We start from the raw sequence: 21,513 nt of genomic DNA, 5'->3' as shown, positions 1-21,513 counted from the left end.
GACAACACTTTTTCTATGAGGGGCAGTTAGGGGCTCAGTGTCTTGCCCAAGGACACTTCAGCATGCAGAATTATTGTTTCATACACATACAGATAATTACAGATGGGGAGGGATGAGTGTGAATGATGACTTCATGTATTAACTCTACCTTTGTGCACAGATTATGTATAAGATAAGATAACCCTTTATTAGTCCCTCATTCGGGAAATTTGTGTTACAGCAGCAAGAAAGTCAAAATGCACATCGATAAAATAAGTTGCATGTAATACTTCGTGCTTGTAATTCAGGACTGTAGGAGCTGACACTTAAGTGTGCAAAATAAAAAATGGAAGGAGACATAAGAAAAATATTAAAGATATAAATGGGAGTAAAAAAGGAATATACTGTGTAAACAGAATATGTACAGTGAAATGGATTGCACATTAGCCATTGAATTTCAGACAGAAATGAATACTGCACATATAAAGTGAATCTGGGTTAAAGTGCAGAAGTCCATTTAAGGTGTCTACTCAGTGGGAGCAGACCTGCGATACCTCTCCCTGACTCCACTCAGGGTGATGGTGTCCTGCAGGTAATGGGACTGGTTGTCCGTCAGAGAAGACAGCTTCGAACATATGTGTTGACGCAGACATCACTGAAGATGTTGAGCTCCACTTCCGACATCATTTCACAGCTCACACAGCAGCAGATCTTTCTGGGAACATTACAGGAACAGGTGCTGCCACCGTGTGGAGGGAAACTATCAGTGGAGGAGGACACCCCGACACAAATAGGACAGAAACCCAGCTACAGTTTTCATGCACTTCTTTAATATATCAGTTTTTCATATTCACAACAAATACATTAAGCTTTTTCTTCATATGATACAGCCTTAAATAGTTTTTACACTCAACTGGTTTTCTCAGAAGTCTGCCTATCAAAACGTCTTTTAATCCTTCATTTTCAACATTTTATCATTTGTTACATTTGTGGTCTCCATGCCTCCTAGCAAACTGACAGTATTTCCTTTGTACAACTATTTACAGGTGAAACAAAACATAACAAAAAAAAGTTCTCCATAAAGTTTTTTTTTTTTTCATGATAGTTCTCAGTTGTGGGGTTTAAGGTGCAGGCAAGGAGAAGACAGGAGGGGAATGTGTCTGAAGAGTAAAAGGGGGAATGAAGAGGGAGAAAGGCTGTGCGTTACGTGGAGGAGAAGAGAGTGAGATCAGAGGAGGGCGGCGGAGGAGAGCCAGTCTGGTTAACTCTCTGGTTTAGCAGACGGACATCAGAAAACGTCTTCATTTCTACGGAGAATAAATACAGCGTTTTTAAAGCTGTTTACTTCCTCGATGAAAATGTGAAATTTAACATAACACCTTCATTTGTTCCACTCGGGATAACGCACTAGAACAAGCTAGCAAGTAAACTTTGAGCTGAGGTCGCTTCGTCAGCTGCTCTTCATGACGTCAAGAATAAACCGCCGTGGTTTCATTTTAGCCGGCGTGAACAAGAGGGACTTGATTGGAATCATCAAAGTTTGAACATCTGCATTTGTCAACTGCTCGGCGTGCTGGAGAAAACCATGAGATGCAGTCAACAGCTCCAAGACAAGCACGTGAGAGGACCAACTTCTAGTGGGATTTCTCCACGCAGACAGTTTTGGTTGCATGTGTTTAGGTTTGGAGACAACAGCATGCTCCCACCAGACACACTGGAAGTGGACAGAGTTTACTTGCTTTACAACCTTATTCGGCACTCTAAATTCATTTTGTGTAACTGTCTCAAGAATCTAAATTCTAGAAAGAATAAAGTTAGATTCAGTGGCTGACAGTGGCTTCCTCTCTAAACTGCCTGACGTCTAAATGTCCCCTGCAGATTCCTGCCCCAGTCCTCACACTCTGAACTGTCCTTCATGTGAATGTGTCAGTGGCTCTGTGGTCCAGGGCTTGGAGATGAGTATCCTTCAGCTGTAATGACCGTAGCCTGCGTCAGAGCCCTGACTTCATGAAAAATAAATATATATATATATATATATATATATCTGTAAAGCCATAATTATAGCTCTGAGGCAGAGGAGAGAATTAAATCAGGTTTCTGAGTCTGTTAGCAGAATGTAATGATTAAATTTAGAACCCTTGACCAATTACCTCATCCTCCAATTCCACCTACATCTTTATCTTTATCTCCAAACTCTTAGCCTTTCATGACCAGGGCATTGTTGTCTCTCTAATGTCTCAAAGTCTCCTTCAAAACCGGAACTCAATGGTTTTTCTTCAGCTGCTTAGTGAAGCTAAGGATAGAGATGAACGTCACTCATACCAAAGGCGTTATACGAATGGCAGATATGTAATATTTACGAGACCAATACTGTTTCTAAGTACGAGTCGTTAGAATGTACAGTCTATGAAAGAGTATTACAAACCAAACCTATGTGGAGCGTAAATTCTCCTGGTGAAAGCGCATAACCCGAGCTGTTCCCCAAATAACACCAACTCTGGCCGACACTGCTGAGACAACGACAATTTTCACAGCAGATCATTATTGTTATTTAGTTACGACAGTCAATAATTTACACAGCAACATTAGTATTCTGTTTAAAGTTGCGTCTCTAGTCACAAGGTGGATGTTCACTCTATTTTTGGTCTCCACCAACACCTGAGAGAGAAATCTCTATTTCCATTGAAATGAACTGGATATTTTCAGCTTGAATAATCGCCTCCTGTGTCGGAACAGTATTTTGAACTTTTAATATTTAGCTTGATGTCCCTGCTCATCACCTGTGCACGATGCTGGGAATGATCACCAGAACAAGAGCTTGCATTCACCAGTAGATGCCAGGCTTCACACACATTTGGGTTTGGATACTCTTCAAGTTTAAGCCACACTTGCATGTTCAATATGCTTCTTGTGACACATTTCACGAGCTGCTCTGTGACTAAAAGGTCCAAATTCCAGGAGGTGTGCGATCCAGGACCGGGATAAGCTGTAAGACTGCCCCGAGTCAGGGCTAGCAGTTTCCCCCCCCGCTTCAAGTCTTTGTGCTAAGCTAGGCTAAACTTGTTGCAGCCCCTATCTCCATCATAGACTTGCAAAGATGGGCCTTGTGGGTAAGATGATGAATAAGTGTATCCCCCTCACAAGCCGGACAGTTCCATACAGAGGTTGGAGGGGAAGGGGGGGTTAGTTCATGTTTATGATGGAAAGACATGATCCATGATGAATGTGAAGAACCAGTTTGTCGTATTTGGATGGACGCTTCAACTGTGTGCTCTACCTCCAAAACATCCATTCATCAAGCCAGTAGTCTCATTTTCTCAGCTCCCATCACACACGGTGACATACTCGGCTCCTGGAGGCTTTATCGAAGAGTCATTCTCGGCAAAAATATTCATACTTGGGCCTCGGCGGATGACTCATGCATTAGATGGATTTTAGGTCATCAGCTCTGTATGTCACAATTTAGTCTTCAATAGAAAAAAAAAACTAAAGTCAAGGCAAGTCGCTCATTTGCTTCGATCCATCTCATCTCTACAAAGTGCAAGTACACGAGTCACAAAGACTAAAACAAGCGTCTAAAGAAAGACAGAGCGTCAAATAAAGCGGTTCTGAAAATTAATCAGTCAAACAAAAAAGATTCACATAAATAAGTAAATATCTGCAGGCCTGCCTGTACAGAAAAAGGCAAACAATGACAATAATGAGAAAAAAAAAGAAAAAAAAGAATGTGTAACACCTACAACACACGCTGGAATGAAAAGAGTTACAGGTGCATGTGTGTAGAAAAGGTTAAAAAGGTGAAAGGACATTTCAGAACTTTTTTTCAAGACAAACAGAACCTGCCAGAAGACCACGTGTCCTTTCAGCAGATCACACTGCAGCTCATTGGTCAGCAGCGGCAACAAGTAAGGTCCCCCCCGTCTTAAGCAGAGTGCAATATTAAAGCCACGTGATCGAAAAAACAAAAGAAAGACATGCACTTGGTGTCACAAAAGAAAGTAGAGGTTGGGTTCAGTGGGGGAAAAAGCATCAGAAGCGAATGAAAAGCTTTGTTGCAAAGATGCTGTGTAACAACTTACTGTACACACTCTTTAGCTCAGTATAAACTCCGGGCAGCAGCTTGGCTTAGATTAGGCATTTTAAAGAAAAAAACCTTGTTTAGCTTCCTTCATCTATCCAGCCTTCATCTTCCTTCATGACCCGTTAAGAGTTCTCAAATGGAAGCCACACAAATAACCACTTCCAATGAAATCATCTGAAAAAGGTAGAGCGTCTCCGTCGAATTATCCAACATCCCAACATCTTGCAATTGGAAACCAATCAAATCAGATAACTCCGACATGTTCTTTTTAGATGGATTAAGAAATCGCGTTGTTTCCAGCATAACCACATAAATTAGCATTTTTTTTCCTCCCGAAGAGCAGCTTCTGTGCTCAGGACTCCTGCAAATCTGCTTCTCCTGCTTTCGCATGCACAATCTATTCCAGAGATAAAGAGCTGCGGCCGCTTCATCACAGGCGTTGACTTTGTTGGAGGCAAACAAGAAGGCAAAACTCAGTATTTTGCAGAATTTGGTCAGCATTAAGCCCAAAGGGTCAAAAAAAAAAAAGGGCCAGTGCTGCATGACACACAGCTACCATCTCCTCTTTGAGAAAGACAGAAAAAGAGCATCTTTCCTAGCAAATGCTAGCTTAAACAGGAGAATCAAATGAAAAAGTAAAAATAGATCTATCTTTCAAGTCATCGTTCTTCGGGGGAGGGGGGGTTTTAACCCTTGCCCAGTGATCTCCAGCTCTCGTCAGGAAAGGGCGGCGCCCGACCTTCCATCTCTACCCCGTCAGATGGGAGCGCTGCGTCTCCTTCCACAGGCCCCGTTCTGCCGTCACTCCAAGTGCAGGTTCGGAGGCCCGGCTGAAAAAAAAAAACAGCCCCCCCCCCCCCCTCCTTGTTCGCACTGGAAATGACGAGATGAGCGGCATCCACAGCCTCGACTTCTCCTGACGTTCCTCCGCCGTCTTCCCTTCATTGTCGCCTTCAACTTTTCCCTCCAGCAGGCAGGAAAACGGTTTTGGTATGGATTTTTTTTCTTCGTTTTGTGTCGTTCAGGTTGCTTTTTTTTCTTTTTGTTCTTTTTTTTCTTTTCTTTTATTTGTCCTAATTCAGTTTTCAGTGTGGCTGACTGCAGGGCAGCTTTTGGTTGTCTTCTTTATGTTCTTCGAGACAAATTTTTCTTTTTTTTTTTTTTCAGTAATGAATCCACCGCAGAGACACAAGACTTTTGAGAAGTGACGAGGGATGGAGTGGTGGGATCTGCAGCACTTACTTAAATGCTGAAAACTCCCCTGAAAAACAAGAAAGACATAGAGAAAATAAATGTGTGAGCTCTACAGCCACAGTTCTGCTGCTTCCAACACTTTATTCTTCAGAGGACTAGATTCCTCCTGGTGGCTGTGAAGTCAGATGTTTGTGTATGTGTGTGTGCGAGCTCACCATAGCCACCGGCCTGGATGGGGGTTTTGGGTGAGGCGCAGGCGTACAAGCTGAAGTCCTCTGTCTGAAACCCGGCTCGGTTTAACGAAGGCTCCGAGGCGCTGCGGTGGATTTTGGGTAACGAGCGAGCCAGCAGTTCGATGGACGCTAGGATCTGTAAGAATACAAAGTGCGGCCGCAGATGCATCAGTCACCGCCGATGTTCTCTGTTACAGCATTTAAACGAAAACCAAGAAAAATACCGTGAGCTGTATCGTAATCTGTTTAAGTGACATGCTCCCAACAGGGGGAGCAGTGGGGAAGTTTAACTGGAATGAGAGCTCAGCAGAAACAGAGGGATGCCTTCTGCCCTTTGAGTAAATGTAGGGCTTTAGAAAAGAAGAAGTGTCTCTCAGCCTGTTGAAAATAAATATCTACAAGGGCTAAGCGATTGGAGGAATATATCGTCTACCGGCTATTGGCTGAGTCCACTGTTAGTGATTTTATTTCGCTGATAATGGTTTTCCTCCAAGAATGAATTCAACTGTATAAATGCTTAACCCGCGAACTGGCACATATATTATATACATGTTTATTCTTCATTCAGTCTATCCTGATTCCATTCTCTCTCTCTCTCTCTGTTCTCACTTTTCTTAAATGAGTTACATCTTTCTTCGTAGCGGCACACATTCATTCTTTTATTCACCCCCTCCTGAATCCGCTCCCTCTCTCACTCTTGCGCTGACAGGCAGACACACACCCACACAACCACTGTGTTATCAGACACATGAAAACCCAAGTGTTCACGCACACAGGGCAGGGAAATGAGGTCTGATCATCTGGTGTGTGCCCGTGCACTGTATATGTTGCTGGGCTGATGAGGGTAGTTTAGAGTTTTTAAATTTGCTCAGGTTCCATCCTGACAAATGTATGCATCTGCCGTTTTTCCCAATGAAATAAAAGCAGGAACATTTATTTCTGACCTGAGGGAAGAGAGGGCGCTCCTCCCTCTTCTTCTTCAGACAGTCGGCCATCAGCCTCTTCATGGCCTTTGGACAGTTGCTGCGCACTTTGCTGAGGTCAGGAGACAAGTAACCTCGACCCACCATGAATATGATCTGTGGGAGGAGGAGAGAGGAGGCGTCAGAATGTGTCCACAGCGATAAAACTTCACTACATGTCTTTGTTTCGTAAATATGTTATTATGGCTTGTTAGGTAGGGGCTTATATTGTTTTACAGTAATCAGTGTATTCCTTATGGTGGAGTAACAATTCGTTATTCCATTATTGACAAAATATTCAATGGCATCTGCTCCAACTGTGTATTGAGCTTGTAGATGGCGTGGAATCATTTGTTTAACATTGTCGTGGAGTAGAAACACTTAAAAACAAGAGATCAGCACATTTCAGCTACATGGAATTACAACGCCACTGTCAGACTTTAAGTCCAATAGACTAATAAACTGTTGAATCCACCACCAGCAGTTCTACAGTTCCCCCGTGCTTTCATTTTTCATGATCTTATTTATCTAGCCGGCGTACAAAGATTTAATTATACCACAGCTTATTGTTTGTGGTGTTTAATAATCCGAGTACGACAGCCAGTTTATTCACAGTGGTGTTAAATTAAAACAAGACTGAATGAAACAGCCACACTGTAAATTAACAAGTATTTATGTTTCTGTACGGATAAATCGAAAATTCTGACAATGTGTGAAACGTGATATTAAAACAAATCTTAATTTCTTACCTGGTCTCGGTTGTTGATGTTGGAGTAGGGCAGCGCTCCTGACATGAGCTCGTACAGCACGATGCCGAAGGCGTAGACGTCTGACTGGAAGCTGTAGGGATTCTTGTCCTGCAGCCGGATCACCTCTGGGGCCTGAGAGAGCAGAAATAGTAAATGGTCTTTTATTTATATAGAGCTTTTTTCAGTACAGTTTGGCCATCGACACATTCACGGCGCATCTATGTGCAGCACTTTCTCCGTCATACATCACTCACACATTAGCAGCACAGCAGGTAGAGCATCTCGCCCAAGGACACTTCCACCAAAAATCGAATCAGTTCATCGTTGAGTTCAAGTGAATGTTTGTAGAAGATATAAAGAAATAGCCCTAAGGCGTTCTCGACATATCATGTTCACAAGGATGTGACGATCAGACAACACGAAAATATAATGTCTCCAGCCACTTGCTGTCGACGGCGCAGAGGTCTAATAAAATAAAAGACAGAGTGAATAAAAGTGTTACTGACCATCCACAGAATAGATCCAGACAGCTGCTCAAACTGGTGGGAGCCACTCCAGCGGGACTTCACTGTGGCCAGGCCAAAGTCACCGATCTTAACCGTCAGATCCTCATGGAGGAAAATATCTGGGAGGGGAGGTCGTCATGGAAACACTCACTTTTCCATAGCTATGATCTTTGCCATGTCGGCGCACTGAATTCTACGCAGAGTTCATATTTTCATTGCAAGGCGCCGTATAAGCAAGTTTACTTTGGAGGACTAAAAGGACTCGGCCTAAAGCTGGACTTGACTCAGTGACATGAAGTGACAAAGGATACTGTTGCTCTTCAAATCTCTGTGGATGATTGATTTTGCATGCAGGTAGCTGAGGAGGAAGAGAAGAGGGATTAAACACACTGCTGACTCTGTGAGACTGTTCTGTGTGTGTGTGTGTGTGTGTGTGTGGAGGTGGCACTCACTCCATGCCCTGAGCAGTCTGCCGGGCGATGTCGATCAGCTTGATCATCTCAAACTTGGTCTCGATGATGTGTAGGTGGTGGTACAGACTGGAGCCTTCACACCACTGGGTTACGATGGCCAGCTGAGGCTTGGTGGTGTAGCCCATGAACAGCAGGATGTTCACGTGACGCGTTTTCCTTCAGGGAGACACACAGGTCGATGAAACTACACAGCCGCACGTGTTTCGTGTGGCTGTTTATTTCTAAAAAAAAAAAAAAGGGAACACCCGATTCTCCTCATCGCAGACTAGGGGAGCGGAAGTTACCTGAGGACTCCCACTTCGTTCTTGAAGGCCTGGAGCTGTTGTGGCGTGGGCGCGGTGACGTTCAACATCTTCACCGCCACGTCACCTGAGAGGAGGAGAGGACGGATGGTTCTCAAATACTGCAAGATGGCTCCGTCCACAATGTTGGAGCATTTCAGAAATCTCACAAAGACGTATGAAAAGTACATGAAACATCTGGAACACACTAAGAAACAGACCACGTCTGTATTGTTTGGATTCCTTGTCTTAATTTCCTCCCTTGTACGTCTTAATTTGCATATAGAGCAGAGAATAGTAAAAGGACTATTTTTGGAGGTGGATTAATCCACACTGGGTGCTCTAGTAAGTATCTCTATCTATGGTAACATGGATGTTTATGTAGGATTGAGCCAATAAAAACTGTGTGTTCATGGTAATGAAGCAATAGAAAAGTGGTGTAAACTGCTTCCTTACCGCAGGGTGGTGGTCTGACAGTAGGGGGTGCTGTTGCTCTTACCATGCCACTTTCCCTTGAAGACAGTTCCAAAGGATCCAGAGCCTATCCTCTGACCCAAAGTGATCTGACCCTCTGGGATTTCCCAGTCATCGCTGGAGTCCCTTCTGCCCAGGGTTTTCTGCTTCACAGGAAACACAGTCAGCACGCACACACACACACACAGACACACTGAACTGCATTAACACTCGGCACCGAACTCTCACCATCTTATTGCGGTCCTCAGATGAGGACGACGACTTGCGCTCCCTCTGTTGACACGGCGACTTCTGCGGAACCTTGACGTTGGTCAGGGAGCCGGGTAGAGAGGCGGGTGGCGTGGCCGACAGCCCTGTGGTGGAGCCTGGAGACGGGTCACGGACCGCAAAAAAAAAAAAAAAAAGAGAGAGAATGAGAAACGCAGGTCAAACAGGAGAGGAGGAGAAGTAGAGGTGCAGAGGAGGAGAGGTTTGTAGGCGAGGACAGGGACTGAGGCGTCTGAATCAGTCGAGTGTGTCTGGTCACATGCACAGAGGAGAGGTGAGCGAGGTGCTTGATTGGATGGTAGTTAATGGTTTAATCATCTTGACTTTACAGATTCATGTTATTAACTTCTTCAGGATCAAAAAAGGATATCATGATATTGAAGAGAACGTTAGTGAAACTGTTAAAGGTCCCGTGTGTAAGATTTAGGTGAAAGGGATCGAGAGTAGAAATATAGGGGAAAATATAAAATAAAATTAACTGAAGTAATTATTGCAAATTAATCTGAAATGGGGTAATAAAAGTTAAAAAAATACTTTTTTTTTTTTAAAAGTGCAGTTCTTTATAGCCAATATTGACTGAAAAAAAAGCTTCACACAGGATGTTTTCATTAACAGACAGTGAGTTGAGTCTTTGTTTCCAGTTAAAGGGGAATTCCAGTTTTTCAACCTGGACCATATGATTAGAAACGTTGTGGAAATGAATAGCACTTAGAAAAACTTTTGGAATCGGTCCAGAAGATCGCCTTTGTCGCAGCCACGGCTAAACAGCATCGGCTACAATGTAACAGGGACAAACTGCTGCGCGGTTGTGAGTGAGACTACTTCTTGACAGAGGCCCAGATAAAACTAGTGAGCCGTTCATTGACAAAAAGTACTTGTAGTGAATAACAAATAACAATGAAGACTGACACAGTTGCCACCTGTTGCCAGTTCCCATCTGCCACGGCTGCCAGTGGAGACAATCTACTGGACCACACATTTATAAACATAAGGCCCAGGGTGAAAAAAACTGGAATTCCCCTTTAAACGTTTATCACATCACATTCTGAACATACAGGCGTTAGATTTTAGTCTGTGAGGCTGATGATGGTGCTCACTTACACAAATGTACCTGATTTCAAATCCTATCTCGTTAATTAATTAACTTGAATTGTTTTTTGGGCACAACATCATTAAACACAATAGTTGAGAGCTTGTTTTTCATTTTTGTAACACAATTATTGTCAGTGTTGGTTATTATTGTTAAGTATTGATATAAAAGCAACATGATAAGTGCTAATGTCTAGTACAAACATACAAAGCTATAAAAAGGACTAAGGATTGATTTATAAATGATAATTACATTTAATTGCAATCACAATATTGATCAGATAAAATAATCTTTTCCTCAAAGTGTTTAAACTGTCCTAACCTTCAAATATGTCAGAATGTGCTCCTAAATCCCCTGGTTTACATTCTACACTATAGTACGCTTTACAAACGGACCGCCATCCACACAATCCCAAGTGTCTCATCAGAGTAAAGTGAGATCTCCGTGTAACCCGTGTAGTGTCGGCTGTGTGGTAGAGAGGGCACGAGAAGACACAGAGGAAAGAGAGAGGGCACACACAGTGGATGTCGTGGATGTGACACAGGGTGTGTGGGGGAGTTGGTGGGGGATGGGGGTGGCGGTGGGGGGGGGGGGGGGGGGGGGTTTGGATAGGTGGGGTTGGGGGTGGATGTGGAGGGACACAGGAACACGCAGAGGCCTAACTACCTCGGAAAACAGGCTCAGGCTCAAAATCAAACACTATGTCATTGGGGTAGGAGTATAGGAGGGGGCTTGAGGTCCGTGTTCGGTGCTTCCTCAAGCAGCGGGCGGGGTGGGTCGGGGGGGCTGCAGGGCAAAGAGAGACAGACAGACCATCACTGCTACTCACCCTGCCCCTCTCACCTCTAACTACTGTCCATGGACACAGCCGAGCTCCCGAATGAGGAGCCCCGCTACCTCCCTACGCTGCCAGCACGCCAGTTTAGCTCTGTTAGTCAGGGTGTCTGCAGGTTTTCACGCAGCCGAAACGATTAAGTGTGTGTTTGGAATCACTGAACGCAACGGGAGTGACTTTGTGTCAGAGAGCGAGACGAGCAGTAGACGCAGGGGAACCAGCCACCCACAGCGCACCGCAGATTTACTGTCGAACTTCTGGGTGATTTTATTTCCATAATAAAATTACAGCTGAAAAGATTAATCAGCCACGCATGTTCCTCCTGACCTGGCAGAGCAACTCTTATGTAAGACTGGTCTGCACAAGTGGAAGTTATGTCCTTTCCAAAAACCCTGACCCACAGATCTGAAAATCAAACCTACTACTGTCAGTGACTGGCTGCAGGACTAAACAAAACTCCACGCACACACACATCCGCACACTCACATATGCACACACATACACACAAAAGACTAAGAGCACACAGACGCAGGATGGTGGGAACAGAAGCTACAGACGTCTGTTGCTGTGAGTCGTACCTCCATCTGACCGTGGTAAGCTCTGATCTCGAATCAGGTCCTGAAACGAAGGAGGAAAGAAAATCAATCATATGAACATATGTAATCGTACATAATTGTACACACACACACAAGCACGCACATTAAATATTGTAATATACAATGAACTGTAGCCATGCTCTAACAGAAGGTGCACCCATGTTTGTGTTGTATTCACGTTTTAGAGGCAACACATTGAATAAATGTGAAGGGAAATGATTTTAACCAAGTACTTTGGTTTTATTTTTTCTTAGTATTAAAGTAAATACAGGCAAATAACAGGAAAAGGAACCTATTTGGGGAAGTTTCAGATTTAACCAGAAGCCAAATCTGTGATTTTTAAACATCTGCATGTTAACACCTCTAATCTACACAACTTCAAATGCAATGCAAAGCGAGGCTGCCCACAGATGGATTCACCATTAAACACTCAAGTGAGTGCTCCGCAGATACCGAGCTGACGCACATCTTTTTACTGGGAAATGTCCAGAGTAATCTGTAACACTGCTGTGGTCAAGAGTTTATTACGGAGGGACATTTCCAAACGGACAAAAAAAAAAAAAAAGGTCTGTCTGATTGGAAACTGATCACTTGGTGGCAGTTCGTGGCTGAGAAGCACACATTTATCATCATAACACCAGCAGAGGGAAAGCAGACTCACGTCTATGTTGACAGGCTCGATGGTGTTAATATGGACGTTAGGGGCCGAGGACGAACGGTCCCGCTGGCCAAACTGGTTGCGGTGGTCCTCCTCGTTGGGCCGGAAACTGGGCGGGATGGGTATGGACTTGGACGGTGATACAGTGGTGTGGCATATAGACCTGGAAAGATAACGTTTGCTAGTAAAGAGTAGTTGCGGTTAAAATGACAGAGAGAAGCATCAGCCGGTGTAAAATTCTGGAATGAATAACTGCAAAGCTGTGGTGGTGGACGACCCACCCCATGGAGTCGGACGGGGGAAGTGACGGACAGGCCTCAGACACGGGGGTGGTTCCCTCTGAGGACACCTCCTCCTGGGTGAACGGGTGATGTTCAAAGAACTTGGACACTAACAATAAGCTGCAGGACACGAATCATCAAGGGTTAGTTAATTATTAATCGTTCAGTCACTCCCAGCCTGACTCAGCACTGAAGTCTCACTTATTTAGAGCTGAATCAGGAAACACTGCAAAAAATGGAGTCAGACAAAAGAAAGCACAGAGCACGAAGCGAGGCCGGATGAACGGTACTGTGGTGTTAGTGTAGTGGAGTTAGCCAAACTATAAAACTCTGCTTAACTTGCAATATTAGCCAGCCTCTGAACGTGTTGATCCAAGAGGCCTGTTCTACTAAAGATCAGACATATGGATCCATCACTGGTGACTGACTGTCATTATGATATGCAGCATCATGACCCCCCCCCTCCTCACCCCCACTACATGTTTCTTATACTCATTCTGATCCCGGACTTCACCTCATCATGCATTCATGGATATAAATCAAAGTTCAGTTTGGAGAATCCCAGACAGTGGCCACGCTTACATGGACACCGATATTCGGATGTTCCCCTGATTAAGCCAATAGTCTGATTTAATTTTGAAATGTCACCAAGATAAACAGTTACCCGCGAAACGATGAACCAACATTGAGTAGTTCTTGTAAGTAGCGGATGAGAAGCTGCCGCTGATCGTTTTTCTACACCACACTGTTAATTCGTTTTTTTTTGTGCCAGACCTCATTACACCCTGACTTCTCCTATGTCATCATCGTCACGTGCCAGTTAAGACATCACCCAACCCTGATCCCCACATGAAACAGATAGACGATGCGTAAAGTTACCGACAGAAACTTTCACATCACTTTCCAGGGAAGCACGGAGAGGGAATACACTTCAGTGTTGCACACCAGCAAATAGCCCCATCCACAAGAACATGCTCTTATCCAGCACCATTCTAACTGAGCTGACATGAGTTCAAACATTCTACCTCGCACAGGTACACTTTGCCATTTTCTTACAGCATGGTGGACATGTGCGGTAAAATCCAAACTCCGAGATCACAGTGGAACCTCTCCTGCGTACAAAATGTTACAGGAGCTTCAGTCCCGACCCGGTTAGAGCATCATGGTGTAACAATGCTGTGCGAAACTCACTCTAGCTGGTCGTAGTTGACGCACATGAGCGGAACCTCAGTGCTGCAGCGCTGGTGGAACTTGTAACCGCAGGTCTGACAGCGGAAACCCTGGAAGAGCAGCTTTCTGCAGAAGTCACAGAAGGCCAGTGTGAAGAAGGTCTTCCTCACCTGTCAATCAAACACACACACACACAATCAGGACCAGACATGGCTGAGCAATATAATATATATAATAATATATGTTTGTCTGATCGTACTCACAAAGTTGTGTGTGGTAAGTGGCACATTCTCCAACACTTCTACATGTAACTCCTCTCCTGTCAGCCAGGATATGTCTGTGTCCCAGCCAATGGGCTTCTTCTCTCTGAAACAGGAAGTTCCACTGATTTATAGGATGTGTGTGATTATGGAATATGTAAACACAAACATATGTATAAGTACATTTAATACGTTCAGTGCATTTGTAAAATATTTACTCCCTTCACGTTTCACACATTTCGTTATGTTGCTGCTTTTTAACAAAGTGAAACAGAATTCACATAAATATCCAGACCCGAAATTCAGAACTTAGTTGAAGCACCTTTAGCAGTGATTATAGCCAAGTCTTCTCAAGTATAATGCAACAAGCATTGCACATTGGGTTTAAGGGATTCTCTACCATTGTTCTTTGTTCATCCTCTCAAGCTCAATCAGGGTGGAAGAGGACCATCAGCTGACACCCATTTTAAGGTCTCTGCAGAAATGTTTCAAGTCTGGGCCCATCACCTCTTGGCTGAGTGCTTAGGGTCATTGTCCTGTTGGAAGTCTCAGCTCAGTGTACGATCCTGATCCCTCTGCGTCAGGTTTTCATTCAGGATGCTGTCTCTGTATTGTGCTGTGTTGGGCAGGTGATGATCAGTGCCTGGGTGCCTCCACACATCACAACTGAGTTCAAACAGGTTAATCTTGGTTTCACACGACCAGAAAATCTTGTTTCTCACAGTCAAGAGTCCTTTAAACGCTTGTCACTAAAGGGAGGCTTCTGTCTGGCCACTGCCGTGAAGCATTGATTGGTGGAGAGCTGCAGTGGTGGTTGTCCTTCTGCATGTTTCTCCCATCTCCACACAGAATCTGTGAAGCTCTGCGACGGCGACCATTGGGCTTGGGGGGGGTCACCTCTCTTAAGCTGCTCTCAGACATGCACTGGAGGAGGTGTGAACGCAAATGTCCGAGTACCGCAGGCACACAAGTAAAATCATTTAAATATATAAGCAGTCAGAAACTGAATTTTCCAAACTGGCAGAAAGCAGAACAGTTCAGAGATTAACAGTAATTAATGAAAATTCAGTTCAGGACTACACTGTAAATGTTATAATATCACTTCTAATACAAATTTATATCCAAGGGTAGATAAAGTGCGTGATATATAACAAAGACAGTGTAACCTGACACCAGTGTGAGGCCGACATACAACAAAAGAAAGGGTCAAGTATCAGCATATGCATTATTAGTTAGTCTCCTCCACAGTGTAATAGTGACACACTTACCCATCCTGTATCCTGTACACGGCACAGCACTCGGGGATGAGGCCTCGCATCATCAGAGCTTTCTTCAACGAGTCTCTCACAGTCATCCCACAGCGGGCTGGGACCTGAACACAGCACAACAACACTCACTGAACTGACGCGGCACAGCAGAGGAGGCTGGATGATGGTTAACGGCAAAGTTTGAGTAAGAATGTTCCTGGCGGCCGTCAGTGTCGGTTAACACGGGTTCAGGTCTGTCTGTGTCCGGTTTATCTGCAGCTTTCCACTGTGGAGCTCATCAAACATTCACAACACCAATGTTTTTGATTGATAACCAAAGATGTCACCACATTTGTCAATTTTAATCTAGAATGACCCAAAACTACAGAGTACGAGGAGGCCTTAAATGGGTCAGACATGACTGGATTCTTTCAAATTAGACTAGGTGTGTGTGTGCATTACTGTTTATAAACTATATTATGTGTTTGAGTCTTTGTCTAGTCTGCTTAGTGCTATTTCCTCATATTTAAATTTTAACTGTGAGCAGAAAATCCGGTTTAACCTACTCTGGTACAAAGCATCAAATGGTAACATTTAGGTTCAATGTCCTTCGAAATATAATAAGAATAAAAATAAATATCTATTGCAAATTAAAAATAAATGGTTTCTTAAATCATCCTCACTGACTATGTATCCTCAGAGAGATGTCAAGCGTACCACTGTTCTCTGTTTGTTGGGCAGGAAGACCCTCACGATGGGTTTCTGCGGGGAGCGAGGGTTGGCTCGGCTGGCGTCGGTGGGGGTCTGCAGGACAGCCAACGTGTTGGGGGCAGTAGGAAAGGCCTGAGCCCCCCCTCCGGCCCCACAGCTACCCATCTTGACCTCCAGAAGGGCTGGCGTGGTTGTGGGAGAGCAGGAGAAGTCTGTGCCGTTCCCCATGGCCTCCAACAGCTGCTGCTCCCTCTGCTGCAGGGCGTCTAGCTTACTGGTGTACTCCTCATAGGCCTGAAGGGGGCGACACGCAAGAGGGCCCTGACTCAGCTTCGAAACCACAAGCGTCATTCATAAGATTTGTCGTCTGCGAAGTTATATTTACTTAAACCAAAGCACACTTACCTCTAGATATATGGAGGGGGGGTTGTGTTCTCCTCCAAACTTGTCCAGAAGAGCCTCTAAGTGTTCTTGTGTCAACTTAATCATCTGTTTAATGTTCCAGATCTGTGGGGAGAACACACCAAACGTTACAGAGTTGGTATCTTTCAATGAATGAACAACAACCTTAGCCTGGGGCCTATAGAATGAATCTATCCATGACTTAGCCCCAGTGGATGTCGTACTTTTGCCTTTTAAAAATGGCAATTTGTCAAACAAGCCACCAGGAGGCTGAGAAGCTATATAGACATTATAGCTGAATTCATCACCTGACCCAAAAGAAGACTTTTCGCACAACCCAGTGAAACTCACGCCATCAGAGTCAAGTTCAATATTTCCCCTAGCAAATTATGAAAACACACATGGTTCATTAATATCCACAACAAAATGTAATGTGTACTTTCACATATTGTATTAATGCTCAGAAGTCTTTGGTCATATTGCGTAGAAAAAAGACGCCTAAGGGTTCATTACTCAGATTAAGGATTTAATTAAACAAACAATAAACCGGTAGAACAATGTACCAACTTACTGACGTCCAGAGGGACTAGGTTGAATGGTAATGCCACTAGAACCAATGCATCTGTAATAAGTCAATGCAAAGATTCTGAAAACGCTGTTCTAAGGTGCAGTGGGTACAGAAGGTACTCTAGATGTTGTAGAGCACTAGGGATATGATTCTTCTGGGACTGACGGGAGAAGCTTTATAACCGAAGAGAATTTCTAGACTGACGTAAAATGCAAAGGGAAGATGAAGAAAGGCAGAATTGGTACAGCAGAACTTCCTACATACACTAAGTGGTTGAACAATCACAGAAGAGCTAAAGCGGAGCATTCTAGAGAATGAAAAGAGGCAGTCCAGAACACAATATGAGAGAAATATTGATTTTGAAGATAACAATATGTAAAACTATTCTAGCAGAGCCCCACATTACACTAACTGTTCAGTTGCTTTGCAGCAAGTGTTACTATCACGTTCTCTTTCTTTGTTTTCATGTACCTATTGCCTTATAAATGGTGACGGGTCACTGTATATTTGAATTCCATTCACCTCTACTTTGCAAGGCTGTCCCCAAAAAGACAACACATCGTTTCATAATTGAACTTGCAACTTTTGGCTGCCTCATACCGCAACACTGGAGCAACAGGGTGTCATGGCTGTAAACCTCACAAAATGTTGTGTAACACTAAAAACAAAACGAACTGTGATGGAAGTACAAATAGATAACGGAACGGGACGGCAGCGCAACAACAGACAGGACGAAAGAGGGCAGCGATTTCTGTTAAACATTCCAGCCCTCGGCTCTGGCACCCGTCAGCGTGAGAGACTCCAGCGTGGCTCAAAAACCGAGATGACCTAGACACCAATGTTTTCTTGGACCATGTAGAAATATGATGTTTTCACATTGCAGATGATGAAGAAAGATGAGGTGACATGAGAGCATGATGCAGGGTACACCTGAGCTAACCTGGCTACACTGTATAGGCAGGGGTGTGATTCATAAACAGTATTTCTCCTATTTGTTGATACTATTTAATGAAAAATAGACCAAGCAAAATTCATAGTGTGTGAAAAGAAGTTATATTTATTTTGAAACTGACTGCTTGGGTCTGAAAGTTTGGTACAACCACATCCTCTGGCCTCTCCCCAACCCTGACGCAATTTGCAACACTGAGATGGTACAGGTGATGCAACACTAATTTACAACTGTGAGACAAGACTTGATTTCACTTGGTGTAAGATTCTATTAACCTTTATACTGAAAGCAAACTTGGCCTGAATGATTAATGTAGGTAAGTAACGTAAGTTAAAACCGACACTTTTGAAAGCTGAAATTCGACTTAAACCTTAAAGTACCATGAAACACCTCGACCCAACCGATTAGCCGACCAATCGTTATTGATCTATAATCATATGCAACTCTAAATGTGCACGACATCAAAAATACCCTGTTCTTGTGCCATAACACCTTCATTAGACAATACTTTTGCTTCGGTTTTGAAAGCGTTTCCTCTTCCATCTAGGCAGCAGCTGGTTAGAAATCCTGGCCCTATGATTATCATGCTGAAAACTGGTTTAAACATGACATGAAGATATCTACTTGACATATTAGTAGCTTGAAATATAATTAAGGGGAAACCCCTCAACATAAACACAAGATTACTTATGAGCATCACTCCTCGGCCTGTGACAAATAGCAAATGTGAGAAATGTGAAATTGTGAGTCCCAAGCTTCACAACCCCATAATCATTGAACTTCCTTTAAGTCTGCGCATTTTCAATCAGCCTCCAGGAGCTCTCCCTGAAGACAGACTGTACAATGTTGCCATCTGTGTGGCCATTGGTGATCAGATGCAATATAGTTCATTGAAGACACAACTCCTATCTTGTTTTTAGGTCCCCTGCCATGTTTGGGAACGATGAGCATAAAACGGAAAAGGGGATTCCAATCTGAGCAATCTGAAAAACACTATTATGTTCATTCAACATGGACCTGCTGCTAATGCTTGCTTGTAGCCTGTATGTGTAAATACCCTGCGTTTATATAGGGCTTTTCTAGTCTTGATGGCCACTCAAAGCGCTTTACAGTTGTTTTTTTGCCATTTACGCACACATTCACATGGTGCATCTATGGGCAGCCCTTTTTCGATGAGGACGGCACAGCTGTCAGGGGCAGCTTTGGGGCTCAGTGTCTTGCCTAGGGACACTTCAGCATGTGGAATGGCGAAGACTGGGATTCAAACCCTTCCCCTAAGCTACAGCTGCCCTGTGTGGGTGTTTGTGTCCACCAGGTCTGTGAGCTAGCGTGACCCTGTATGTGCCTTAGTAATAATAATGATAATAATAATATAAATAGTAATTATGTAATGATTTATTTAGCACTTTTCAAAACAAAGTGCTTCACAAATAAGAGACACAGGTAAAAATAACATGAAAACAAATACAAGTGTTTGTGTGAGTTTATTTCTGCCTGGTCTGAAAAAGGCCTGGAATATTTTTGTGTCCAGTAAATATCTGTTAACATTGACACACACACACATTTTAATGACAGGAGCAGCAGGGACATCACCTCCATCGACATTTTGAATAAGGGATGACAGAGACGGTAACGATGACAGCCGACTGCCCAAACATACAACAAAACTCTTCACTGAGGTGATGAGCAGATTTTAGACGAGGGTAGAGGTCACAGAAGTGAGATGTGAAATAATAGATAGAGAGTCTTTTTTAATGGACATCTGATTTCAGCACTGGTGTGCATTTTAGAAACTTTTACATAGTGCGGTTGATTCTTGAATGTTAAATGTCCTGCTGGTCCAGCGGCGAGGCCTCAGATCTGCACACTGACGACCGATTCCCAGGCCGGGCTACATGGGACATGGTCACTGTGCTTTAAATGGTGTGTGTGTTGGTGTGTGTGTGTAAATGTTAAATGGTCTTTATTTATATAGAGCTTCTCAAGTCTTGATGACCACTTAAAAGCACTTCAGGTTTTTGGCCTTCACCCATTCACAAACAAAATTAAACAGTACGACTATGTGCAGCACTTTTTTTATGAGAAGATGCAGTGTGTGTGTGTGTGTGTGTGTGTGTGTGTGTGTGTGTGTGTGGAGGGGGGGGGCAGTGATTGTAAAGCATGTAATATGATTAAAAGTAGCCTGTGTATCTCAGTTGCACTACACACAGACACACACACACACTAGCACGACTTGATTTGGCTCCCACCTCCATCATCATCATCATCATCATCATCATCATCATCATCACCATCATCCCTCTGAGGTGAGGAGCCTCTGGTGGAAATTTAAATGTGTGCACATCAGACTGCACACACATGAAATGCATTGGACAGCAGTGTGATTGTGTGTCTTTGTTGTGTCAACAGCAATGTGTGTGTGTGTGTGTGTATGTATAGTTATGAGGACCAATTTTTGGTTCAATACCATCATTGTGGGGACAGTTTGGCTGATCATCAATTCAAAGGGTTGTTTGGGTTAAGACTTGGTTTTAGGGTAGATGTGGGTTAGTGTTTGGCATTTAGGAGTGATGGTTAGGGTAAGGGTCTAGGGAATGTCTTATGTTAATGAGTGTCCTCACAACTAGAGAGAGACAAGTGTGTGTGTGTGTGTTTGTGTGGAGAGACAAGTGTGTGTGTGTGTGAGAGAGTGAGTGAGTGTGTGTGTGCGTGTAGGTGTGTAGAGAGACAAGTGTGTGTGTGTGTGTGTGTGTGTGTGTGCGTGCGTGCGTGCGCGCGCTCTGTTGGCGCACCAGGCTGCAGCTGCAGCGAGCCTGGAAAATGAAGCCAGGAGCGAGTGGAATAAAGGCCCGAAATAAACACAGGCTCGGCCGAATAAAAGCTTCCCCCTCCCGCTCACTTGGCTCTGTCGCATCGCTCTGTCCACTGGAAGCCGGGGGCCGTGGGAGACCCAGCGCAACGATGGCTCGTTAACACTGAGCCCATCGTCTGTTGCCCCCTGCACTGCAGCCCCCACGATCCATGTTCCAGCCGGTGTTTCTTGAAGATTTACATCCAATTACCTCCGCTCGGAGCCCGTGTCCCCTGCCTAGCCTCCACCCGCTAACCCGCCGCCGTGCGCGCTTACCTCCTCATCCTGCGGACCTCCGGGGATCCCCGGCGCGCAGGAGGCGTCCAGCCCGGCGCCCAGCTCCTCCAGGCCCGGCTCCCTGCCCGGCTCCCGCTCCGCGGTGTCTCCGTTAAAGACGGGCGGTGGGGACTCGGCGCTGCTCAACGCCGCCATTTTAAACTGCGAGAAACTGAGTGGAAAATAATAGAGGGAAACGCAGGCTGGTGCTGAGGACAGGAGGGGGAGACAGAGAGAGAGAGACTCAGGACCACAGCGCGGATCTGTGGATGGATGGCACACAACCGCTACTCCTCCAGAAATATGGGATCATCATTAGGATTGTCATTATCATGACCTGGATTGTACAAGCCCTCTCTATAATTTCCACTGGATGATGGAAAAGTGAAAGTCATCAGCAGAAGTTAAATATATATTCTT

The 21,513-nt window shown here is 44.2% G+C and overlaps 1 protein-coding gene across 4 annotated transcripts; it reads right to left on the bottom strand.

Moving 5' to 3' along the window:
* Positions 1-787: 787 nt before the first annotated feature.
* Positions 788-21,308, bottom strand: braf (B-Raf proto-oncogene, serine/threonine kinase). 4 transcript variants are annotated; one of them, XM_020099882.2, is made up of 20 exons: positions 21,094-21,279; positions 16,453-16,554; positions 16,054-16,341; positions 15,358-15,461; positions 14,093-14,195; positions 13,851-13,999; positions 12,660-12,779; positions 12,382-12,541; positions 11,703-11,742; positions 10,956-11,075; positions 9,161-9,297; positions 8,958-9,078; positions 8,462-8,546; positions 8,157-8,333; positions 8,016-8,062; positions 7,705-7,823; positions 7,199-7,330; positions 6,432-6,566; positions 5,470-5,623; positions 788-5,321 (listed from the first exon to the last, which is right to left on the bottom strand). In XM_020099882.2, exons 1-20 carry the CDS (start codon positions 21,247-21,249, stop codon positions 5,299-5,301), a joined length of 2,472 nt encoding a protein of 823 aa, XP_019955441.2. In that variant the 5' UTR covers positions 21,250-21,279; the 3' UTR covers positions 788-5,298. The 4 variants fall into 4 exon arrangements, with proteins under 4 accessions (XP_019955441.2, XP_019955442.2, XP_019955444.2 ...); XM_020099883.2 differs by having other exon boundaries at positions 8,958-9,075; positions 21,094-21,277; XM_020099885.2 differs by lacking the exon at positions 10,956-11,075 and having other exon boundaries at positions 8,958-9,075; positions 21,094-21,308.
* Between the last annotated feature and the right edge of the window lie 205 nt (positions 21,309-21,513).

The sequence above is a fragment of the Paralichthys olivaceus genome, chromosome 23 (assembly GCF_024713975.1).
Source record: "Paralichthys olivaceus isolate ysfri-2021 chromosome 23, ASM2471397v2, whole genome shotgun sequence".
NCBI lineage: Eukaryota > Metazoa > Chordata > Actinopteri > Pleuronectiformes > Paralichthyidae > Paralichthys > Paralichthys olivaceus.
The sequence above is the reverse complement of the archived record's forward strand: the minus strand, read 5'-3'. Positions and strand labels throughout refer to the sequence as shown.

Coding starts and splice junctions, on each gene's coding strand:
- braf (XM_020099882.2), bottom strand. CDS start 21,249: ATGGCGGCGTTGAGCAGCGCCGAGTCCCCACCGCCCGTCTTTAACGGA. Junction 16,342..16,452: donor CCCCCTCCATATATCTAGAG/GTAAGTGTGCTT, acceptor CGCCCCCTTCAG/GCCTATGAGGAGTACACCAG. Junction 8,334..8,461: donor AACGAAGTGGGAGTCCTCAG/GTAACTTCCGCT, acceptor GTCTCCCTGAAG/GAAAACGCGTCACGTGAACA.